This window comes from Phalacrocorax aristotelis, chromosome 10 (assembly GCF_949628215.1).
Source record: "Phalacrocorax aristotelis chromosome 10, bGulAri2.1, whole genome shotgun sequence".
In the NCBI taxonomy this organism is placed as follows: domain Eukaryota; kingdom Metazoa; phylum Chordata; class Aves; order Suliformes; family Phalacrocoracidae; genus Phalacrocorax; species Phalacrocorax aristotelis.
The window spans coordinates 789,631-808,198 of record NC_134285.1 but is presented as its reverse complement, the minus strand read 5'-3'; the positions used below and the strand labels follow the sequence as shown (position 1 = coordinate 808,198).

Below are 18,568 nucleotides of genomic sequence, written 5' to 3'. Positions count from 1 at the left end.
CTGGGGGCTGGTGGCTGCTGCCGGCGAGGTCACACTGGTTTCCCAGACCGTGGGGCTTCGCTGAGCGGGAGGCACGGGTGGGCTCTCCTGGAGCAGAGCCCCTCGCTGGGGTGTTTCCTGGGAGGTCTGACTGGAGAACACAGCAGCAGCAGAGCTGCCGTAGCCCTGTGAGCCCCTTCGTGGGTGTCTGGAGGAGAAGCCTCCCGATGCTGATATTTATGGAGCTGGTTCACCTGGCCGTGAAGGTGAAAGGGTAAAATTAAACCATCCACAGTCTCCAGCCATGTCCAGGCCCCCCCACCCCGAGCTGCACCTTATTGCAGGGCACAAGCGGAGGCTCAGAGCCTGAAAGGGTTTTCCATAGGCATGTGCTGGAGATGCCTTTCCCCAGCCCGGCCCCATTTACATTAATGAGGTATTTAACTCCCAAACCTGTTTGTGGACCACTGCAATGTTACCCAGTGTGGAAGGGGGCCCGGGCAGCCTTTAACCCCATCGGTGCTGCCCGGCTGCATCTGCTGGGGGCGGCTTTGGGCAGCCATCCCTTTGCTCTGGGGGAGGCTGGAGTTACCCCTCCAGGCCGACATCCCCGGGTTGCTGCACCCCGTGGGGCTGCGGCGGTGATGCCGTGGCCACCTGGGATCAGGATGGGGCCAGGCTGAGTCTCAGGTGTGTTTTCCAAGGAATCTGTGTCTTACTGTTCATTGTCACGTTCTGGGCAAGTTTTACATCCCTGTTGACTGGGAGGGAGGGTACTCCCATTTTTCTCTGGATTACCAGGTGAACTTCTGTCTGATAGGGAAACCACACATCCTTCCCATGTTTGGCTGACACACCAAATCACCTGAGTCACCGTTGTGCCGGCTGTTCATGCCGAGCAGTGAAATAAGCAGCGTCAGGGTGAGAGTCTTGTTTTCCACCCAGGAAAAGTCTTTGCCCAACAGTTCTGATTCTCAAAAGTACTTAAGCAGCAAGTCCTGCCACTGCGACTGGAGTTTGTTTCTGCACAGCTGCCCCTCTCGCCATGGTTTTCGCAGCAGGTGTTTTCACGCTTGTGTCAAAGGAACTGGGAACACTGGGAAAGCCACCAGCAGGCGAGGGCAGGGGCAGGACTGATGCCTGCTCTGTAAGTGCTTCCACCAGAGCTCGGACAAACCAACCTCCAGCCTCCTCGTGGCAGGACGAGAGCCCACGTAGCCTTTGCAGTGCTCCTTTGGGGGGTGGGGGTAGCTCAGGACAGTAACTACAGAAATCAGGTGCCCACAGGTGAAACGCCTGAGCCATTTGGGTTAGGGTTGCTTGGGAAGGTTACTCTGAAAACAACAGGTTTGGTCCATGCCCCTGAAGGCTGTTTCGGGGTAATTGTCTATTAGGTGAGACAAAGCCCTGCGTATGGCCACCAGACTCCATAACGTGGTGTACGGAGGCATCCGCTCCCCAGCGGGACAGAGAAGGGCTGGCGGCTCCGTGTGTTTTCAAACCCTATTTCTGCCTGGACATCATTTGCTGGTAGAGGCACCGGCGGATTCCTGACCCCCAGCAAACCTTCTCTGTGCAGCTGGATCTTCCTCCTCCTCAGCTGCCCCCCCAGCAGCTCCTCCGTCACCCACAGCTTTCTCCCCTCCGCCGCGGCTGCTGCTGGGAGCTGAGCGAGGTTCGTCCACTGCGTCTCCTCTGCTCCAAAGAGCCGGTCCTGGTGTGCAGGCAGCCTTTCCCCGTGAGTCACCGGCACCTGCCTGCTGCAGCTTTGTTTCGACACCTCTCCCCAGCCCGTCCTTCGCCCCGGCGCCGAGGCAGCGCTGTGCCTGCGATGCCACCTGCGCCTTCACCCTGTTTTCGGGTACCACTGCTGCCCTGCAGCCCCGCGGTGCCGGCGAGCAGGGGGCTGCAAGCGGGAGAGCGGGGGGCTGCCTGCTCCCGAGCCCTGCCTGGGGCTCGCCAGGCTCCCACCGAGTTCTATGGGTCTCCAAGGAACGCTGTGCCTGTGGGAAGAGGCCGGGATCCCACCTGGCCCTCGGAGCAGCGGCTGCAGCAGTGGAGGAGGGGATGTCACCGAACTGCAGATTTTACTGCCTGTTCCCATAAACTCCAAGCTGAGTTTCTCAAACGCTTTGAGTTCATGATGTTTAGTGTGTGTCCGACCTGATTCTCGTACTGTCCTGGGTAGTGTCCTGGGTAGTTTTCTGTTTTTAAGATGACTCAGGAGTTCAGAAGGGTTCAGTGTTTAATTTACGATGAAGTAATCCATTTTTGTAGCTACTCTGTGGCTTTCTGCCTCCCAAGGGTTATTCACACAAGGAGAAAAGGTGCTGCACCTGCCCTGAGAAGCAAAGGCAAAAAGCACCTACAGAAAACCTGCGCTTTACCAAAGACTTTAAAGTGAGTGTTCAAGCTAAAAAGTGCCTGGGTTATGGACCAGAGAGGCCTTACAGGCACGCTGCAGGGGAATGCCCCACTTCAGCAGCCTTGCTCTCAATCAAATGATGTTTTCCTTATTAGAACCGCAGTTATCGGGTATAAAGCTCGACCAGTCAATGCAACCGCTTCCTTGCAGGATTGGCACCACTTAAGTTTATTTTAAAAGCCTTTTGTTTTGCTCCAGGAAGCATTTAAATGTACAAGACTTTCTAAAATTGCCCTGGTTGAGGTGTCATCCACTTCACAGCTCTCACCGAGGTCTGGCTCTGCTGTAACAAATACATGATTGCAAGGTTTTGTCTGTGTTGTGAATTCTCAGGCACCCCAGAGAAAGGTCTGGGAGACAGCCTGCGGCATCCACAGGACACAACTTCTGCTGCCACCGGGACGGGAAGTGTGGCCGCTGGCGAGCACCAGGGACACAGCAACCCCCCGAGGCTGTGCCCCGCGGCCTGTCCCAAAAAACTGGGAGGAGCTGATGACGTTCCCCAGGGCAGCGAGGCCCTGCCGAGGGATCCGGGCAGGCCGCAGAGCTGGGCAGTCACCAGCCGCACGGAGTTTAACAAGGGCAAGCGCCGGGTTTTGCCCCTGGGGCGCGGCAGCCCTGGCTGTACAGGCAGCCTGGGGCGCGAGGGGCTGGGGAGCAGCTCTGCAGGGACCCGGGGGCTCTGGCCGACGGCAGGTTGAACAGGAGCCACCAGCGTGCCCTGGCAGCCCAGAGGGCCAGCCGTGCCCAGGGGGACACCGAGCCCTGCATCGCAGCCGGGCGAGGGGGGGATTGTCCGGCTCTGCCCCGCGCTGGGGCGGCCTCACCCCGAGTGATGTGGGCAGCGTTGGGCGCCGCAGGACATTGAGGGTATAAAGGTACTGGAGAGTGTCCCGAGGAGGCCACGGAGTTGGGGAAGGGTTAGAGGGGAAACGGTACGAGGAGCGGCTGGAGTCCCTGGGTTTGTTCAGCTGGAGCAGAGGAGGCCGAGGGCAGCCCTCATGGCGCTCTGCAGCCCCCTCCCAAGGGGAGGAGGAGGGGCAGGGCTGGTCTCTGCTCTCTGGCGACCAACGCCAAGACCCGAGGGAATGGCCGGGAGATGTGCCAGGGGAGGGTGAGGCTGGGCATTAGGGGAAGGCTCTTCCCCCCGAGGGTGGTGGAGCCCTGGCACAGGCTCCCCAGGGAGGCTCCCCAGGCACCAGCCTGGCGATATTCCAGAAGCGCTTGGCCAAGGCCCTCAGAGACACGGTGTGAATTTGGGGTGTCCTGTGCAGGGACAGGAGCTGGGCTCGATGGCCCTTGTGGGTCCCTTCCAGCTGAGGGCATTCTGTGATTCTATGATCTAAAACTCTCAATCAAGAGCTTTTGGTGTTTGTGTTTCCTGGGTTTCGCTGCAGCACCTTTGCAGGGAGGCTGACGTGTTGGTACAGTTTAATGTAGGTACTCGTTGTCTGCTGCCATGCCGTAGCTGACTGCTCCCAGAGAGGTGTGAAGACATGCGAATTCACTTGGGTCCCTTCCAGCTCAGGACACTCTGTGATCCTGATTCCAGCTGTGCCGCAGGACCCAGGTGCAGCAGGATGCTCTGGGCAGCAGCTGCAGGGGGTTTCCTTCCTTCCCAGGGGGGATGGTTGCATGATTAGCACCTGCTTATTGGGCCCTTGGGTGAGGGTGCTCCTGGTGCTGGGGGCTGCTGGGGGTGGAGCAGGGTCACTCGTGCAGCCTGAGAGGAAGAGGGGTCCCTGAGTGAGCAGGCTCGCCGCGGGGCTCTGTGCTGCCCCAGCAGGGAGCTGAGCTCCTGCAGGCCCTTCTCGGTGCTGCTGTGAGCAGGAGGGAGCAAACCTTGGAGCTCCTGCACGGTGTCACGGTCTGTCAAGCACTGTTGCCCACATGGGTACAGGTGACGAACAGAACAACTGTGGCATGTCCTGCTTTGCAATGTTTGCTTGCTTTTTCCCAGGGAGATGGGTCTTTTCCCCCTTCCCAATGTTCATAGGAGGCTGTGCTTTGGAAGAGTTAGAGTCAAAAGTGACCCTAGCAGCTACCTGCATCTGGAAGAAGGTCCTTAGGCAGGTATTACTGAGCCAAACTGCCTCCTGTATGAATAAACAACAAACTGGAAAGGAAGGAGCTTACTGTAAGACACTATCTAGCTCTGAAGTTTGCTGTTACCTCCACTACCGCTGTAGCTGCGACAGCTCGTGCCTGTAATGCAAAGGGGGAGCCGGCCCCGGTGCCTTTCGTGGCTATCGCAGTGTTTTTCTCTAGGTCTCTCTGTCACTGTTGCAGGTGGGGCAAGTGCAGTGCAATGAGTGTGGTTATTTGATGCTGGGCTAGAGGGGCGATGGGGACAAGCAAGGGTTTGCTCCGAGCACCTCGCCCTCATGCGTTCGAGAAGGGGCTCCGAGGGAGAGCAAACCCGGCTCTCTCCCCTGCGGTCTCCAAAGGACTCTCCAGGAGTGGCACTGTCTGGAGACACCCGAGGTGCCAGCCTTCTTGGTCACCTTGCTGGCTAATGCTACTGAGAGGTATTTTCACCATGCACCCGCTTGCACCCCCGGCTCCCCAAAGCCTGCTCCCAAGCCAGGCCTAGCAGCACTGTGCAGCACAAGCCCAGCTCTGCAGAGGTGCCCAGGGCGTTTGGCAGCGCAGGGACATCCCATAATCTCTCGGGATGGCTGCATGGAAGTAACCTGCATAGGGCTGATTGAAAAAGAAAAAAAGGCAGTTACTAAAAAATATATCTTTATTTCTTCAGTTTATCAGCTATTTAAATAATCCAGTTAAAATATGTTTTATTGCACATAAAAGAACCTTTATGGATTCTCACTGTCCTAAATATAAAATAAGTTTATATAAAGAAAGGAAAAGAGAGACTTCTTACACTTATGCACGCACGCGCTCTCAATCGCTCCTGCTCTACAGAAACCCTAAGCAGCCAACCCGGTGCGGGCTATGCTCGTCCTCAACGTCTGTACGGCGTGCTCTAGGCAGCTAAGACTCGGCTAGGGTAGGAGGAAGTCATGTGCAGGCCTGGGGGCAAGGGGAAGGGCGCTGGCTCCGCAGCTGGGTGCCCCGGAGGCTCCCCACAAGCGCTCCGCGGCCGTACGGGTGCAGACAGCAGCCTCCGGCCGGCCCGAGTGGCAGGAGGGTCCGGTGCAGCAGCACGGTCGGCGCGCAGGAGGCAGAACGCAGGGTGCCGATGCAGCACGGCGGGACGGAGCGGGTGTAAGCAAGGCGGGCAGCTGAGCGGTGTGGCAGATGTATCCTCCGGCCGCCTCCCTTCAGGGCTGTGAGCGGAGCCCGGGGCAGCTCCGGCCATCGCTGCAGCCCCGTGTGGCTCCGTCCCCTCCCTGGGCACCGCCGGGGCTGTGAACCAGGTGGCCACAGAGGGAAGTCCATGCCTGGGGTTGAGCAGGAAGAGAGCAGCCAGCTCCCTTTGAGGCTTCTGGGAAGTCATGTGTGGCCAAGGCCAGGCACTGCTTAACGAGCTCCTCTGAGGTGCTGTTTAATGGCCAGCTTGAGGGATGTAAAATGAATCGAGCTTGTAGAGTATGCCATTCATCACTGCAAGCTGAATTAGATTTCATGCCCTTCTCGGATGTTTCTTTCGGGATGACTTAAGTTCTCCTACTCAAGCCGTGTAATAACTTGCCCTACAAGGATGCCTGTGACTATCCTAACTTTTAATCTCAGAATAGAGATCCTCAGGCCACCTTTGGAATCAGGTTCCTAATGAAAATTCAACTTCAGAGCTTTCCTTTCAAGCAATCTGTGCTCTTCCCAAGCCTCTGTCATGCCCCTTCCTACAAATGTCATGCTGCATTCCTGAAAGCCCTGGGTTTTTCCCACAAGTCAAGCCGCACAGCCGAGAGCAATTAGTGTTAATACTCAATGTGGCATCAATCTTCTGCTGTGGAGTAATTCCTGCCCACTTACAATGGGGTGTGTGCAGTCGGTTGCTAATGTATGCCTCTGTCTGGCAAGACATCCCAGCTCAGTGCCACATCCTGCTCCAGCCATCTCCTGCAATGATTAACTTGAGAATTGATGTTGCCTGAAGTTCCTAACGTCTCAGAGCCCTTGGCTTTTGTGTCTGAGCTTTGCTCAGAGAAGCTTTGACTGCAAGTTCAACCCCTGAATAAGGGTCTGACCCAACAGCCCTTCAGTGCTCGTTTGGATATGTGCCTTTCACCCCTGAACACACGGGTCCAGCACCCACCTCTTTTTTTGGCACCTGGATGGGTGGATAAATAAGCGTCAGTGCTGCCCAACCTCTAGCGTATCGGGCAGCTGCTCTGTGAACGCAGTCTCTAGCCGCAAAGTGCTGTAATTGGGGGGGGGAGTCCTGGGCAAGGGGCTGTCCTGGGGCAGCGGCAGGCGGAGGGCGGTGTTGAAGGTGGGCAGGTCCTCATCGATGCAGACCGGGTTATCGTGGCCCTGCCTCTCCAGATCACTGGCCTGCGGTGCCTTCCCCAGCTGGTCCCTTTTTCGGTCATTCCACCATTTCTTTGCCTTTTGCCACTGGCGCCGCATTACAATGGAAAGTGAATCGATGAAGAAGACCTCGACGATCTCAATGACGCAAACAACCGAGCAGCTCATCCAAAGGCCCAGCTGGCCTCCGAAGTTGGAAAGAAGAATGACGAGCTGCAAGAGAAGAGAGCACAAGGTTATCGGCTCCTGCGGGCGCCTGACACGTGTCCACAGCACTGTTACGGTGTGTGGGGAGGCTGCACCGAGCTGGGGCACCCAGGGTCTGCTGTGAGCACTACCGAACGCGGTGGGCCCTTCCTCTGCTGCCTGCGTTACCCCCTCCCGCTCCGCTTCAGCGGGAGCTCAGCGCTGCGCTTACTGCAGGCATCCCACAGGCTATCCCGGTGCAGGGCTTGGGACTGGACAGTCTGAGAAGGGCTGCAGAGGGCAGGACCGGGCGCCCTGGAGTGCATCATCCGTGGGCGGTTTCCTGCCCTTGCCTGGATGGGACCACTCCCCTGGCAGGATGAAAACATCCAGCCTGTCTGGGAGGAAGAGCTGCATCCTCCTGGTACAGAGCAGGAACCGCTGTGCTCACTTACTGTGTTGGCAGGATTCTCTGAAATGAATCTCTCGTTCAGGTCTTTGTAAAACACCATGAGGTTTGCAAGGTCCGTCCTGAGAGGAGAAACAGAGGGAGGCTGAGGGTTTAGTAAAACAATAACATGAAACATACTGAAAAACTATGCAAATAACCAGTTGGACCAGTAGGGCTGGGCCGCTCTAAGGGAGCTTTTTCCCCAATTGCCATCATTAGGGCAGCTGAGATTATATCTGAGCTTGAGGTGCAAGCTGGAAACATATACATGGAAACTTACTTGTTTAGCTTCTTGTTGATTTTTTGCCCTTTGTCCCAAGAGAGAACTCGAAGCATCCAGTCCTGGAAAAAAAGACAGAAGATACTGCTATAGCTGTGTGTGCTTGTGTAGAAACCCCCTGGAAAGGGAGCTCATGCTCTGTGCCTCCTCAGACCAGCCTGGGTGCCAGAATTGAATGGCTGTGACAGGCCAGCTGTCCCTGAGGGGATCTCCTGGCCCACAAGCCAGATTTTAGTTTAATGGTGAACTGCTGGAGGGGAAGCCCTGACCTGGACCCTACAGACTGAGCCTCTGGGAGGAGCATCATTAAAGTGCTAACAAATACCCCAGGGGCCCCCTGCTTCCTGCTGAACCTCTGGGTTTATTTAATGCCTTGCTGTGCCATGCTGCTGTCATCCGGCGTGCAATTAGGAACTGACCTCTGACACGGTGGATGGCCACTGGGCGATGCTGGTGGTGAGCGCCCACTCCTTGAAGCTGGAGAGAGACACAGGCTGTCAATGGTGAGCTTGAACTCCCACGCAGAATTTTACCTCTGGTTGTGGGCAGGACTTACCTGCAGGCATCTTTGCAGATTTGCTGGCAGCCCAGCTGCTCCTTCACGAACTTCTCGTGCAGTCTGTAGTAGCAGTACACTGCAAGGGAGCAGGGCACGTGCATGAGAAGCCAGAAAGAAAAGCAATGATCTTTTGCTACCTGTGCTGGAGTAGCACTTCTGGGGTGTAGGTGGCCTTTGTGGCCATCACCTACGTGGTGGGGATAAAAAAAATCTGCCCTATAAATATTGCAAAATACTCTGAGAAGTGGTTGTCACTTGCTATAAGGCACGAACAATTGCCTCACCCGGTCGAGTCCTCCACTCGACACTTCTGTGGTGTGTGGAAATGACAAGCAATTAGGGCAACTGTGAGAAACAAGTCAATCTAAACGAGAGAGGCGGCTTCAGGCTCTGCAGCATGGGGCTTTAAGTGGGCTAAGGCAGATTCGCCTCTTCCCGGTGCGCTGTGTGACTGGGGATGGTGCTGTGGAGGGATGCGGCTGTGGGTAGTTGAGGCAGGAGGTGTTTGAACACTTACTCCAGTTAGGGTTTTTCTTGTAGTTGCAGTACTCTGCTCCAGCAGGTAAGGGCTGCGCGTACTGGGCACAGCCGCACGAGTCCACCATGGCCTTCTGAAAGCAGGAGTGGAGGCAAATCTAGGGGAGATAAAGCAAGAGCTGGTGTCTCAGAAGCACAGGCTGCTGCGCTTCTGCGGCACCAAGCTCCAGGCTCGCAGGCATGTCAAACCATCCTCTGTTTGTGATAGTAGCAATAAGATGGGCACCCATTTCCCTGGGCCTTCAGGCTCTGTTGCTAGTGAATATAAATACAAGCAGAAAGTGCCATGGAGGGCTTAGGCTCTAGTGCAAGAAAGAATATAATCCTCTCTGAGGGGGCATCTCTATGATTGCCCCCACTTCCCATACAGCCATCAAAAGCTTGAGTGTTGCAGCTGCTCTTCCCACAGCCAAGGAGAAGGTTTTTGGTCTGCCATGGCGCGTGGTCCATGAATCAACATCTAGGCGTGGGATGTGACTCACTAGTGAAAATGTTCACAGCTTTGACCAAATTGTGTTGGTGCATGTTTGGAGACCTGGTTGTAAGGATTAACAGGGCAGTAGAGTCAGTGTTTTGTGCTAAAACGCTTAATCAGTTGGAACGCGCAGGAACTGAACTCTTCTTCTTGAAATCCCAGTCGTCAAGCCTTTTGGTCCCAGTCCCAGCCCTTCTAAGCCCTGAGTTTCAGTGAAATACTGTTACTAAATGCCTGAGATAATGCCGGTGTGATCCTACCTGGCAATACATCACAGCAGATTTCAGTATAATGCCCTGTAAAATAAAAATCCAGCCTAGGCACAGGCTTTGCAGTAGGCAGCAGCTAATATAATTATGATTCTTCAAGTGGAGAGTGCAAGAACAACTGACACTCTCCAAGAGGACCCAATTACAGAAACCATGCAAAATTAGTGGAAACTTACTCTGTAAACAAACATCCTGCTATCTGGATGCTGATTAGATGGTATCTGTTATTCTTGGAGTCCTAAAGGTCACAATTTCTGGCTTCAAGGCTTACTAAGCTGCAACATTTACTTGGCCAATATTTTCCAGTCTCACATTGCTTGAAAATTGCCTAACGAGCTAATGTTCTCTCTTTATCTAACAAAGCGCCTAAGGGAACTTCAAACATGAACCACTTAGAATAAAACTTGGATTTTTAAAAAGTGCTGTGGTATTTTACATCCGTGGTTAAAAGCAGTGACGCTGCGCCTGGACTGTTCACCATCTCAGGTCCTGAACTACAGAATATTGTAAAGCTTATGAGGGTAGTTTTCAAGCAACTGATAAAAACAAATGTAACAGATTTACCTGGAGCGAGTAGCTCTTGTTATAGAGATTTTCTACTGGTATGTCAGCACCAGTCTCTGTACAGTCACTGTAGGGTTTGCTCAGCTTGCGAGACCGAGTCTGAGAACCAGAAAAGAACAGATCTTGGTTTTTGGAGTTCACAGAGAACCCAAAGGATTTAGTGGCAGTTCATCACAATGCTGAAACTGTCAGTGATGGGGCAGGTTCGAACAGCACGTTTACCTCTTGCCATCTCAAATGACTTGTCAATCATTTGTCAAAACAAGGAGGGGTTTTTTGTTTGTAATGTCCGTTTCCCAAAGCACTGCTCTGGCTGGATCATCTGCTGTCTGTGCTGAAAACCTCTGCAGGAATGCAGAGATGATATAATCTTAACAGTGAGGATTTTTCAAAGCACAGTAATTCATATCTACGTTTTCTCTCATTGCAAAGTCCTAGAGGCTATGCATCGTTTATCCTGGATGTGTGTTTGCGTTTTGAGGGAAGGGAGGCTGTTGGTTTTGTTTTCTGTGAAGACCCAACCTTCTCGAGCTGTTGTTGCACGGGCTGCTCCTGGTCTGTGGGTAAAACGGCACTTCAGGCTCCGCTAATGCTCAACAGCACCCCTCTCTGTATCTCCTTCAGGACTCTTTCCAGGGACTGCTTTGACCCTTCCTAGCCGAAGAATGCTAACACCTTTTCCTGTTCTGCAGTCTCTGTCTGGAGAAAAGCGCTCTGCAATGCCAAGAGCTGTGCCTGCAAGGTCTGCTGAAACTGGGGCCGGGAGCCCTCAAACTCACCAGACCTGACTCAGGGTACTGCCTCTGCTTCCTGCAGACTGCCCTACCTCGCTCAGCCCTTAAACCCTTACTATCTTTCTGCAGTAATTATCCACTTTATAACAAAGTGGCCTGAAACGACAAGAAATATTATGCATTTAAGAATCCATTCACCCATCTTTCGCTACAGAGTTTAAAATTAGGGGCTGATCCTACAAAGGACCAATTTAGTAGGAACCTGAGGAACGCCTGCTTACCTTGGAGGCACTGGCTACAGATCTACAGGTTACTGAGGTCAAACCTGAGAGCGAGCATTACCACTTCTGTCTGCAGCAATAGAAGACTACGGGCATGTACGGGGCAAGCCAGCTCTTTCAGAGAGATGCTCAAATCTCTCTTTGGAGAGAACAGAGAATTATGCAATTTCAATATTAGAGATGTATTACTTTGGAAAACTGAATGAAACCAGCTTTTTTAACTTCCGCAGACAATCTAATGCCTGCCTCAGTCTGCTGCCGTATCTTCTAACAGATGATACATCCTTTGTATAGAATTTTTTTTGTCACGGCTTATACCTCTACAAAAGCTTACTTGTTCATTCAGGTACAGAAATAATTTCCAAACTAAATATTTAACTAAAGCACTGAAACTCCTGCCAAGCAATGCCTTGTTTGCATTCCAGACATCTTGGAATATTTTTGAAGGCCAGGGTGGGGGGAGTCCTGGTACTCAGCTGAAACGCATGAGCGATAACCTAGACACCGATGCTTGCATTTGGGAAACAGCGATTGCCACGCTCAGGCCTCTCGTGAGCAGCGTTGTGTGTGGCACAGGTCCGCTGGGTCCTCCTTTGTGTATTTGGACATGGCTACAAGGACTGATCCGGCACCTTGGTGGTGCAGCCCTGCCCTGACAGCTGTGACTCCCCCTCGGCAGGCTCTCTGGAGTCTTCCTTGACTGGCAGTACAGTGATTGCCAGCTTTTGTTTTGGGTCCAGAAATTGCGTCCAGCTTCTGTTTCGGCTGGTACAGTAGGATGCAATCAGGTCACTTCCTCATGCCAAATCTTTTAAACATAGCCAGCGAGATATGTTCAGTCTTGTTTTTTATACTATATGCAACAGTCCAAATCTACTGTGCCAGGAAAAAATTACATTAAATATTGAGACTCTGCCGGCACTGACTTTTTCCTGTACGGTGTAATAGTTACAAAACAAGTATTCTTGTGAGACTTTGCCTCTGTTACACCGTTCTGCTTCCGATACCTTATGTTCACTTTTTGTTTGTTAGGTAGCATCTACCCCGGCTTGGCTACACCGAGCAGTGGCTGCCACAGCTTTCCAGACAGCTGGAAGATAGTTAACTATTTGCACGTTTTAAAACCATCAGGCCTGTTTTTAATGTCTTTTCTAATGCGTGGACTATCTAGATCTGGCACACCCAGCCAGGACAGATAAGCCGTCTGGTTGCTGCTTTTGACCCAACCATCAGTGAAGAAAGGGCAGAACTAAAATGCTCACTTCACAGCCCATCCAGATGAAAGGGGAAAGCCTGGCTTGCCTGATGGCACTGCTTTCACTTCCCTACCACGGAAAGAAGCCCCTTGGGTCAAATGCTTTGTCTGCACTATACTAATCGGGGAAATTTGGAGCTGCAGCCCTCCCTGGGCTTACTGACTGCAACGGCAAGATGCTTCGCTAAGCTGGAAAAGGCAGAGTCGCTGCTCATGAGGTTTTCTTTACGGCTGGGATAGCAAGAAACCCGGAAAACAAGACTTGCACCCACAAAACAGTTAAACGGGTTGCGCTGCAGTCATCGCTACAGACCTGACCCTAACGTGGGTTACCCACAGCTCGAGCTCGTTCTCTTCCTCCCCTGGAACCTGCATGGGATGCAAACTTGGCTGCTTATTGCTAAAGGGAAACGGGGCACTTGACAACACGTTTCTGTGGTTGTGGGTTTTGCTGTGAAAACAAAACAAAAAAAAAATCCCCTGGAAAGCCAAAGGTTGGATAAAAGGGAGAACGAACAAAATCCCAGTAGCTGTTTGGTTTATAAAGACCCAATTTTCCAACAGCCTCTGCGCAAAGGACAACTTTGTTCAGAAAAGTGCTATCACAGGATTTTCCTTGGGGCACTTCAGTTGTTCAAGTGTGAGGTGCTAGATGCCTTCCAGCTACTGGCTACCTTCAAGCATGGTTCAAGCATTGTACCAGTTCATATTTAAATCTGTTTCAAAGAAACGGTGCCATGCACCTGGAAACAAGGTCGCTGTCACTCACAAAGTGCATCCCTATGGAGGTGGCTGCTGCAGTCTCAATTTCTGTGCCAATGTCTTCAATGAAGGGATATTCGTTTTGGTCATGGACGATGATCTTGGCTCCCGTGGATGTCACCAGGAAGGGGTTGTAGTCTGCTTCATCTATATACAGAACGACCTGCAATCCTGAAGGACAGAGACAAGGCAAGAGCAGAGTTACACCAGAAGCCAGAGCCATTTTTTCTGGTCAGGGAGGGCAGCACGGCTTACTTAATATTATCTCGCCTTAAGTAGAACTGTAACAACCAAGCAAAGCCTTTGCAGTGCTAGGCTGAGACCCCTGCAGCAAGCAACGTCCCTCCGCTGCCCCGAGTACAGCAAACAAATAATGTCTCCATAGAACGTGGCTGAGACCTACTTAAAAAAGTTATATAACCGGGAAGCAGTGATTTCAGATGGAAAACATTAGTGATGCAATGATATTATCTTTGTATTCTCTGCAATAGTCTGCACTAGTTCAAACAAGCATTTCCCCAATCAGCTTGCACATCTAGAGCCAACACATCAATCACCCTCCAGTAGGATCCAGTTCGCTGGACCGCTTGTTATCTAATAGTTCCTCTGCAAACTCAGTTTCCGTACCGTACTCGCTGCCTCCCGTGGAGGTGCTCAGGACCGTCCCGTTTTCCCCACTGTTGAAGGTATAGCAATTGCCATGCAGGGGGTGATGGAAACGAGTGAAGTGCCTGAAAGAAATCAAATATCGTTACATTGCCCTCTGCAGTTTTAACTGCCTGTGGGAGAAAATCAGCAGATTTGGGCTTTTTGTTTTGGGAGAGACATAAGACTGGATGTTTCTTTTTTTTTTTTTGGCAAGCAATTTATTTTGCTGCAAAGTATGGGCTTTTTTCTTAATATCTTGAAACTACATGGAAATATGATCTGGTTTAATAGCATCAGGGAATGAAAAGTTTAGGAGGTTTTCACGTGGGAATGAAGGTTGAGAGGATGGGGGAAGCGGATTTACAGAACCAGCAGGAAGGTGGTGAAGACCTCTTTCATTTGACAGCCAAATGTCTAAAGGAACATTAATATTAATTTTTCAGAAAAGATGTCACAGCCGCTGTCATGCAGGGGAGGCTGAGGGCACACCCTCGTGATTCAAGCACATTCATGTCTTTCCTGTGAACATCCCCTCCCACTCAAGCAAACGTCTTCCTTCCAAGAGAAGACATTGTGCATTTGCACGATGACAGATGCAAGCAAAATGCTTTCAGCAATGAGAGTTCCCGTGCAGCTTGCTTTGTGCGTGGCAGCAGGGAAACAGCTAAACCCGCGTACAAGTGTGCCCCACAGCTGCACAGGGGAACCCTGCCGTTATCCCCAGTACGAAGGGATGACTCTCCTGCTACCAGGGCACACAAGAATTGCACTGCCACAATCATAAGCAGGTAGATTTGATTCTGCCAAAAATCCATGGGTCTATCTGAAGTCTGGACAGCAAAACACTAAGACAAATTAATTTGGAGAGCGTAATTAAAGTTCATGCAAGCAAACGTTTGGTTTCATTTAAAAATAGAAACGGTTCCTGCTGGAATTCAGCAAATACCAAATATTCAATTCCCATGAATTATGCACTTGGAAATAAGCTGTTAAGCTGGCAGGTATTTTCTGTGCACTGACCTTTTGTCACAAGATAGGCCATCAAAGAAACATGTCAGTAGAAGGTCATCAGCAGAATAACTCAATTTTTCTTTAGTCTCCAGAGGAATTTGTGCCATGATGTTCATGTAATGCAGCTTGTACCATTCTTGGATAGCATTAACACCAGAACTGAACGTATAAAGTGCACACTCGCTGCTGTTGTTTGCGTCGCACTGATAATTACAAAGGGGAAAAAGCATTTCAGGTGAAATGAAATCATGTGTGATACCGTTTCTCTTCCACAGTAATAACGACGCGTGAAGTTATACTAGCGCAAAGGGGACAAAGGGGCATTAAAGGCCTCTCATTCAGGGCTAGGTCATGTTTCAGGCCCGAACGACAGGTCACTAAGTCTAAGGAAAGCACTACGTCTATTTGGGTAGACTTCAGGAAGGCATTTCTCTTCCAGACAGCTGGCGATGAATCTGCAGGCAGCCGTGGAGGCATGGCAGAATGGGCAAAAGAGCAGAGGGAGCTTTATTTCACTATAAAGCCACCTAAGGCAGCAATAAAACTGGCCAGAGGGATACCAACCCAAAACACCCTTTTGCTGCCCCACATTGAACTTGCTGGCTAAGGAAGAGTGACACTCACCAGCTGAAAGCCAATGATATCATTTGAATCCCCAGAGTTCACTATGGATGAATCCTTGTGAAAGACACTACCCTCTATTTTCCTCTTCTGGCCACTACGAAGGTCAGTCACTGTCTTAGACAAGTCTTCAAACTTCAGCAGAGGGATCTGTTTGAAGAAGTCGCTCCCTGTGCTGTTCCACTCATCCACCGACCGGCGCACTTTGGACTTGCCCTCCGAAAATCCGTAGAAAGTCTCCAAAGCTTTTTTTGTCTCTTTGTCCAACTCAGATAAATACTCTTTCATGGAGCTGTACCTGCATCGGAGACAATGTGACAGAAAGTGAATCCCATCTCGCCTCACCGCTGAGCTGCGGCGTCTCCCCCGCGGCACTGCGAGCCTCACTGCTCAGGACAGAACTCTTTGTCGCGGACCCGCACCAATCTCGCTACCACATCAACTTACACCGTTGTGGGCAGGCACAGCTGTGCCCACGGAGAGGTCTCAGAGCAAGGACCACAAGAAGCAAAGCAGACTGAACTACAGGGAAAGCCCTCACAGACTCCCAAGCTCCTTGAAGGCTGTGTTAGCAAGCCTGAGGAGGCAGCGCATGTGGAAATAGTTCTGCGTCTGTGCCAAGAGGCACCGGACAGCTGGATCGCCTGCAGGGGCCGGGGTGGGTAGCTGGCGGCAGCGGAGACATTAACATAAAGTGTAATTTGGCAGGAGAAAAAGTATTGTTGACTGATGGCAAAGCATCCTATAAGGAAAGGAGGAGGCAACAGAGGGGTGACAAACGTTCCCTTTCCATTCTTTGGGAGACACCGTTGTTTGTAATCCCGGAACTTTGGTCCTGGGAAGAAAGGAATTCAGAGAGAACCACAGAGCTAACCAGGGACTCTCTCGAGCAGAAAACTAAATCGACCGAGTCTAGCTCAGCAGGCAGCAAGCGAAGGGCATGATTACAGTCCACATGTGTCTGAAGAGCATCAGCACAGAGGTGGGTGGGTTACTCGAAGGGCAGCAGAGGGAGAACCCTCGGTTGGGAAAGACAGCTGAGGAGCAGCGGGCCGGGAAGGGGTTTGGTGCTGGGCTGGCGAGGGGATGAGGAATTCGCCGGGAGCCCGGCTGCAGCCCACCGTCGCCCCGCCGCCAGCACCCCGTGCCTTACTTGTAGGGGTTGATGTTGCAGATGGTGACGGCGGGGAAGGGCAGCTTCTGGAATTGGACGGTGACAGAGACCGAGGCGCTGTAGTAGTTCAAGAGGAGCTCCGCGCACTGCCACAGGATCAGCCCGACGGCGCTGAGGGTGAGCAGGATCCAGATGAACCTGCGGAGGCGGCCCCGCGACACCACGATGCGCCGGCAGCCGTGCGTGTTGGTGTTGAGGCAGTACCACCTCATCAGCTCGCTCAGCGTGGGCGCCTGCGGGCCCTTCACCGGCAGCGTCCTCTTGATCCGCGCCGTGATCTTCTTCCCGGGGGCCATGGCTCCGGCGGCGGCTGCCGAGAGACCGGCCGGGCGCCTGAGGGCGGCGGTGGGGAGGGGGCCCCCCGGCGCCCTCCCACCGCCTCACCGCTCCCGACCGCGGACCCGCGACCCGCCCCCCCGCGCCTCTGAGCCGCAAACCCGGCGTTTTCCAAGGGGACGCCGCGCCCCCCGGGGCAGCCCGCGGCTGAACCCTCGCCCCGCTCCGCCTCACCTCGGCCGCCCTCCGGGCCCGGCGGGACCATGCTGCGCTCCCGGCTCCGGCGCCGCTGCCGATGGCGCGGCGGGCGGCCGCCCCGCCACCTACCTCCGCCGCCCGCCCCGCCCGGCCCGCCCCGGCCCGCCCCGCCGCCGCCGCCACCCCCGCTCCGCGGCCCCGCAGCGCCGCCCCACGGCGGCCGCCGGGGCTCGGGCGGGGCCGACAGGAGCGGCGGGGCCGGGCCGGGCCGGCACCCCCGGGCAGGGTCCTGCGGGGCCGCGGGGCTGTGCGTGTCCCCGCGGGAACGGGGCGGGGGCCCGGCCGCCCCCTCCCGCCCCGCACCCGCCTTGCCCTCGACAAAGATGGCGGCGCCCGGCGCTAAGGTGGCGGTGCGGTCACGTGGCGGCGCGCCCCGCCCCGCCCGCTGCATGGCGGCGCCGTGAGGCGGCGAGCCGCGGCGGTGCGGCCGGGCCCGGCGGGATGCGGCGGCCGGCGGGCTGAGCGGCTGGGGATGCGCGCTGCGCCGCGCAGCCATGTCGCGGGTGAGCGGCCCCGGGCCGGCCGGCAGCGCCAAGGAGAAGCGCTCCTTCAGCAAGCGGCTCTTCCGCGGGCGGGCGGCGGGCGGCGGCGCGGGCTCGGCCCCGGCCCCCGCCGCCGCCCCGTCCCCGTCCCCGTCCGGGCGGTCGCTCGGCGGGTTCATGAGCCGCGTGCTGAAGACCCTCTCCACCCTCTCGCACTACAGCAGCGAGCCCGAGCCCCGCGGCCCGCACGCCCCGCGCCTGCCCCCGCCGCAGGCGGCCGGCGGCCTGGGCAGCTGCTTCCCGCCGGGCCCGCCGCGCAGCCCCGAGCCCCCGCCGCGGCCCGCCGGCGGCCCCGAGGCCGTGCCCGGCGTGGCGGGGCTGCGCAACCACGGCAACACCTGCTTCATGAACGCCATCCTGCAGTGCCTCAGCAACACCGAGCTCTTCGCCGAGTTCCTGGCGCTGGAGCAGTTCCGCGGCGGGCAGCAGCCCCCCGCCGCCCCCGGCCCCGCCGCCGACGGCCCGCCGCCCGCGCCCGGCGAGGTCACCGAGCAGCTCGCGCAGCTGGTGCGGGCGCTCTGGACGCTGGAGTACACCCCGCAGCACAGCCGCGACTTCAAGGTGAGCGGGGTGCCCGCCTCGCCCCTTCGAGGCGGGAAGGCCAAGCGCCAGGCAGCCTCACCGTGCTGGCCTCGTCCGCCCGGGAGCAGCGTGGAACCGGCCCTCAAGCCTGTTCCTCCCGGGCGTGGGGAGGGCACGGCCGCCTGGTGCCCCTCGCCTGGCCGCCGTACTCGGGGCCAGGCTCCGCGTGTCGCTCCGGAGGCCGGTGGGAGAGGCTTGCTCGGCCCGTGCTGGCGGTGACACCAGAAGGCCCATGTTGCCCTGTGCCACGCTGGCGCCATGG

At 54.8% G+C, this 18,568-nt stretch overlaps 2 protein-coding genes across 3 annotated transcripts in view; one reads left to right on the top strand and one right to left on the bottom strand.

Annotated features, from left to right (window-relative positions):
• Positions 1 to 5,132: 5,132 nt before the first annotated feature.
• SCNN1G (sodium channel epithelial 1 subunit gamma) lies at positions 5,133 to 17,293 on the bottom strand. Its single transcript, XM_075104545.1, has 13 exons — positions 17,159 to 17,293; positions 16,628 to 16,958; positions 15,478 to 15,772; positions 14,863 to 15,056; positions 13,822 to 13,925; positions 13,202 to 13,365; positions 10,163 to 10,261; positions 8,835 to 8,952; positions 8,315 to 8,393; positions 8,178 to 8,235; positions 7,759 to 7,820; positions 7,483 to 7,558; positions 5,133 to 7,054 (listed from the first exon to the last, which is right to left on the bottom strand). The coding sequence occupies exons 1-13, from the start codon at positions 17,187 to 17,189 to the stop codon at positions 6,665 to 6,667; spliced, it is 2,001 nt and encodes a 666-aa protein (XP_074960646.1). The 5' UTR covers positions 17,190 to 17,293; the 3' UTR covers positions 5,133 to 6,664.
• Positions 17,294 to 17,543: 250 nt separating this feature from the next.
• The window catches only part of USP31 (ubiquitin specific peptidase 31), a 37,548-nt gene continuing 36,523 nt past the window's right edge, over positions 17,544 to 18,568 (top strand). For both annotated transcript variants that reach the window (XM_075104543.1, XM_075104542.1), the window contains exon 1: positions 17,544 to 18,285. In XM_075104543.1, coding sequence (XP_074960644.1) covers positions 17,677 to 18,285 — 609 coding nt within the window. In that variant the 5' untranslated portion in view covers positions 17,544 to 17,676. The remainder of the gene's footprint in view (positions 18,286 to 18,568) is intronic.